At 30.2% G+C, this 6071-nt stretch overlaps 1 protein-coding gene across 1 annotated transcript; it reads left to right on the forward strand.

Moving 5' to 3' along the window:
- Window positions 1-672: 672 nt before the first annotated feature.
- LOC106061792 (ubiquitin-conjugating enzyme E2 D3) lies at window positions 673-5938 on the forward strand. Its single transcript, XM_013220000.2, has 6 exons — window positions 673-795; window positions 3211-3274; window positions 3715-3746; window positions 4058-4135; window positions 4639-4744; window positions 4913-5938. The coding sequence occupies exons 1-6, from the start codon at window positions 772-774 to the stop codon at window positions 5050-5052; spliced, it is 444 nt and encodes a 147-aa protein (XP_013075454.1). The 5' UTR covers window positions 673-771; the 3' UTR covers window positions 5053-5938.
- Window positions 5939-6071: the final 133 nt, after the last annotated feature.

Below are 6071 nucleotides of genomic sequence, written 5' to 3' on the forward strand. Positions count from 1 at the left end.
AACTGTGCCTCATATTCTGTTTGACTGCCCCAGAATTGCTGATCTCCGTCTCAACAGGTCTGGGAAACCAAAAATTCTCGACCTGTGTGGTGACATGCATGCACTACACATTTCAGCTGGGTTTCTGTCCAGGGCTTTAGCAAGCCCTCACTCAAATGGAGTTTTATGATGACGATGATGATTAATTATTTAATTATAATTATTTATTCAACTATGATTTTATGGTGACCATATATCGTAAACGTTTTGTTTCGGTAACTAGATATCTTTACATATGATAACAAATTATTATAAATTTATAAGGGAAAAAATGTTTAACCAATAGTGCGTCAAAAATTTGAATAAATTTTACTTTGTATCTCTAGACTGTTTCCCGTTGAGCATGACATAAGTCAGAAGTTTGATAATGTCCGTGTCCAATAACGGGTTCTGACTTTGTCATTAGTCATCGTGCCCTTTTTAGATGTTTTCTCTAGAGAGTCTAGATCTGACTACATTTTAGATGCGGTGTATATTTAATTATATATAGATAGTATAGATTTCAACAAATAATTTTTTACAAAATGTATAGATCAACTACATGTTTAAGATCTCTATAAAGTCTACATATTTCGGACCGAAAAAAAGAAAAGGGAGTGGGGTGGGGCATTAGAGCTCTTAGAACATTATTATTTTTTATTTATTTTTAGTTTCGTAATTTAGACTTCACTATTGAAGACATCTCATTCTCAAAGAAGTCAACAGAATTTTCTCGCTTGTCGATTTTACAGTATGGCCCAAAAGAGGATCAAGAAGGTAGTCTAGATTTATTTATTGAGATTTAGACGGGTATTAGGTTAAAATAGAAAAAGATAACGTCACTATGTTGATCTAAATAGAATAGAGCTATTGCTACTAGTCTCACTAGAAATCTTGATCTAAAATTCTTACACTTTTTTAGTTTTTATTCAGTTATTCATTATTATTCAATTATTGTTTTATGTGTTTTTTATTTTAATCTTTTATTTTATTGTTACAATCATCACTCCTAATCAATCATTGAATCATCATCATCATGAATCATGATATATTTTTGATAATCATATTCTACATTTATTATAATTTATAGAGTAGACTAGATCTTGATCTGTAATTATAATAATCATAAATTTATAATATAAATATATTAATATTATATATATTATTATAAATAATTATATTATAGATCTTTGACATGGAAAGAAAATTTGACACTTTAATGTTTTTGACTTTTGAGTCATAGACTTTTTAGTGAACCAATACCTATTTGAAATTTGTCACCATGTATGTAAAGCTATTGTTTTAACCTCCCCCAGGCAATTCATACCCATATAAGGGATGAGGGCTATATTATGAGCCTGTTTGATCGTAAGCATCCAAACATCTTTAGAAAGACATTCCAATCACATTTATACTGTTAGCTGTTAAAAAAAATTAAAAAAGGAGGTGTCCAAAGAATAATAATGAATTTAGCTCATTCTTCTTCCTTAGACACGGCAAAATCGTAATAAAAATATTATTGGGATAAATAAATCTATTATTTGTTCAATGATTAAACATGACCTAGATTGAGATATCTAGAATATATAATTTATGAATGAAAGAAATAAAGTGTGGGATGCTAATTTGAAGCCAGAGACTGCCCACTGCAGGTGATCACACCAGGTGAGCTTGCGGTGAGGAGAGGTGTAGACTAAGCGTGTAGTGTCACAACCCATCAAACAGGCAGTGGAGGGAAGGGGGAGAGAGTCATGAAAAGAATTATAGGCATCTATGGGAGGGAGGAGGTGTTAAGGTGCAACAAAAGGAACATGGTATCCAAATTATGAAAACAAGAAGAGGGTCCATGGATGGGAATTAAGAGAGAGAGATTACATGTTGTTGAAAATGTCACTTTTAATGAATTATAATAATTAATTTGTAGATATATAATCTATTTAGATTTCTGTCTGTTTCTACAACTACATTATATAGGTATTTAAATAAATAAACTATAAATGAAATATATATATATTATACATACATACATACATACATATATATATATATATATATATATATATATCTACAGCTATAAATACATATTGCTGAAGTGAATATACTTCTTTTAATACAATATAATTATTTTTAAATGAACATAGATATAATTTCTTAGCAATTAAATAGATAGAGTGGTGTTCAGCAACGGTGATCAGTGTCCAATTAAAGAGAACGCACAAAAACTGCTTTCAGCGAAGGGGAATGAAGTGACCCAATTTATTTTAAAATAAAGTCTTAACTTTGTGTAGTCATACACAGGAACACAGCTATTTTTATTGTCCATTAGTTGAAGAAGAAGAATCTGCTTTTAGTTTGTTTTTTTTGTAAGCTGAACATTCATCAAATAAAAAAATTAAATAAAAATTTGACCTAGTTCCCAAAAGTTGGTGTTGAGGTAAAAGAATCTAAGATAGATTATTCTAGAAATCTTATTGAGAACTAGCTGGTAGTAGAATCTAGATCAAGATTCTAAATGATTATATAATTTTAATAGATTTAGTTAGTTTAAATTCTAGTTTCTAGATCTAATTAGGTAATTAGGATCTAGGTGATTGATCATCTTTTGATGAGATGATAATCCTATAGATCTACTGACTATAGTATATATATCTATCTAGTGTATTAAATATAGCAATAATGATTATTATGACTCAGTGTCACTCTATAAAAATGATGTGATTACTACATTCTTCAATTCTTTTATTTTCTTCTTTTGTGCCAGCTAAACACACAAGACAGTCAACTCTCATGCCATTAATTCATTCATCTACATTATATCACTCTTCCCATGCCTCGATTTAATCTCCAAATTCCTCTGCTTGTAACTTGGTCATGTACATCAATTTTACCTGTCAGTTATTATTTGGTGGTTTGACTTTTTTTTTTCTCCCCCTCTGCTAGTCGATGTTAATCTGGTAAAAACAGCAGCAACTTTACTAAATTTAAATGCACTGGCTTAACTTTCACTACATTTCAACTAAATGTATTGTGTTTTGGATACTTGCTATTGTTAATGCACAGACTAATGGCCTTTTGCATCTCTATGCTTGATGTTTATTCAAATTTATAAATTGTATTCACATTTTAAAAAAATGTTTCTGTGTTTGGTTTATTCTCATGAATAAAATAAAAAAAATTTTTTTTACATTTCAGGAATTGCTAGATTTAGGGAAAGATCCCCCGACCAATTGCTCAGCTGGTCCTGTGGGAGATGATTGTAAGTATACAATAATGAATGTAAAATATGTTTAAAATTAAATAATAATTAGATATAAATGAATAGCAATTATCAATCATAATGGCTTTAAATCAACAACAAAAAATGTAAATTCAGGTGTTGCTTATGGAACATTTTAAGGCCTACTATTGTTTCCTATTTACAATCAGATGGCCTTATTGCATTAGCATTGAAGTCAAATTGAAAACTAACTGCTTTTAGTAAAACTGCATTGTAGAACACAGAAATAACAGAGGAAACTAAATTATAGTGCAAGAAATGTATAGAAACGTATCTTTCCAAGTGCAATTTCAGTTTGTAGTTAGTTGCCAGGAAATCCAGTACTCAAGTTTAAATCTTTAATTTAGCTAAGGGTGGGAAAATCTTGTATAAAGGAACATATATATATATTTTATTTATAAGATGATTTTTTTTTTCAGTGTTTCAGTGGCAAGCTACAATTCTTGGACCAGTAAGTTGATTTATTAAAAAAAACAACAATAACAATGCTGACTGTTTTCTAGTTTACTTATTGCTATAATATGCCATTGTTACTACTGTATTTGGAATCAGCATTAACTCTTACTGTAATACAATGCTGTATTTATGATAAAATTCCATATTTTTTTTAATTTAAGAAAAGCTCTTTTTGTCTCGTACAGTTAAGTTTTTTAATCTTTCACTACTGTAATGTTTAAGGCTACTTTCTTGAATTGGAACTAGGCTTGAATGTGTTAAAATATTTTGATTATCTAGGGAGAATATGACTTTTTTTTTCTCCAGACTGACAGTCCATATGCTCAAGGTGTATTTTTTCTCACTATAAATTTCCCTACAGATTATCCATTTAAACCTCCAAAGGTAAGTCTAACATCAGGAAATTTTTTTTTTTTTTCATAACTGAATGAGTTTGCATAATTTTTTATATTATGAGCTATAATGAATAAACATAATTACTTACACACGTGTCCTTTTGGACGTTTTGCTCAAAATTACTAGTGAGAGAACGATATACATAGTTTGATCTTGGGCTACCCAGAGATTGTCCTTTTGCTATGTTCAGTGATATTGAGATGACTCATGTTTAAGGTTGTTGGTAATATCTGTTGGCTAGAATAATGACAGAACTTTGAAGATGGATTCCCAAACACTTTAAAACCAAGGTGTTAAGTAATAAAAGTCGTGCCTAATTGAAAAGTTATAACTAGTGAGATTTGTTGAATTGTTTTGAATGAATAGTATGCATTGCTTTGTTCTTTTTTTTTTATAGGGACTTCTTGAGTATTTTTCTTGTAGTATTAGCAGATAACTTCTAAAAAGATTTTTATTAATCTTTTGAGAAATGATTTTTTTGTTTCTTTCAGGTTGCCTTCACTACAAGAATCTACCATCCAAACATCAATAGTAATGGCAGCATATGTCTGGATATATTAAGAAGTCAGTGGTCTCCTGCCTTGACTATTTCAAAAGGTAGATTTTATGGCCCTACAGTTTAAATATTTTTAAGGTTATAAGGGGTTATTATTTATATATATTTAGGTCAATACACAATTTTATGAAGATAGGGAAACAGCTTCTGCAAGTTTAAAATTGTTACAATGGTTAGTAAAATTTCAAGACACTTCTTTTACCCCACAGTACTCTTGTCAATTTGCTCTCTGTTGACGGACCCAAATCCAGATGACCCTCTGGTTCCAGAAATAGCACGTATTTACAAGACAGACCGTGACAAGTACTACAAGGTGGCTCGTGAATGGACACAAAAATATGCTCAGTAGAAACAAATGGGATCAGTAAATGTAAAAAGAGAATTGTATAAATTTTAATGCATACATTCTGCTTGGCTTGAAAAGATTGTGTTGACCATGTACAGAGACCTTTTTCTTGTTTGAGTTTTCACACATCAACATACTACAGACAGTCGTTGTTTTGATATTTTTTCCAATATTGCACATTGATCCAATGACTAATTTGTATTATTTTATAATTACTTTTTTTTTTTTTTTTTCAATTTATTTTGATGGAAGAATTGAACAGCTTAAATACTCAACTTGTCACTTCCCATTCTGATGACTGTATGATGGGGGGTAACTCCATTGGCCTGCATTTTTGTTGTCCTCACATTTGGTTTATCCCCCTTCCCTTTTGTTTTTTTGGTTAACTTGTGGCTCCCAACTAAGGTCCAATTAAACCCAACTTTGGCGACATAAAAGAAAGCAATAGTTTATGCAATGTAAGAGTGACTAAACAGTTTTGTATTTTTTTCAGTTTTGCTTGGTGAACAGACATGTTCTATTGTACAAGAAAGAAAACAACTTAGCTTCACCCTGTCACTGTACATTATGTTCATGTTATTGTGGCGTCTTCTCCAGTCATTCTGTGCATCTTTTGTCCTTTTCGTACACCTTTAACTAAGTTTTTTTTTGTTTTTTTTTTTGAAAGGCTCTAATACTTTGTAAAGCATTGATTTGAAACAAATTTTGTGGTAAATGGTGCATTTTGTGGAGAGTTTTGGACATCTTACTAAAACCTTTAATTTAAGCTTACAAGAACAGATCTGTAATGAGAGGGTCTTCCTGCTCTAAGGATAATCCTGAATTCAGTTGTGTAAATATTTGTCTGCCATTCAATACAAAAATAATAAAATGTCAAGAATCACCATAATATGAAAATTAATTTTTCCTTTCATCTTTGTCAAATATCTTGTCTGTCTTGCAATAATATAAAATAATATAATATATATATAAATATTTCAAAAAATGCAAAAACCCTGGTTAAACACAAGTTTTTATTCAAC

This window comes from Biomphalaria glabrata, chromosome 2, assembly GCF_947242115.1.
Source record: "Biomphalaria glabrata chromosome 2, xgBioGlab47.1, whole genome shotgun sequence".
NCBI classification, from domain to species: Eukaryota; Metazoa; Mollusca; class Gastropoda; family Planorbidae; genus Biomphalaria; species Biomphalaria glabrata.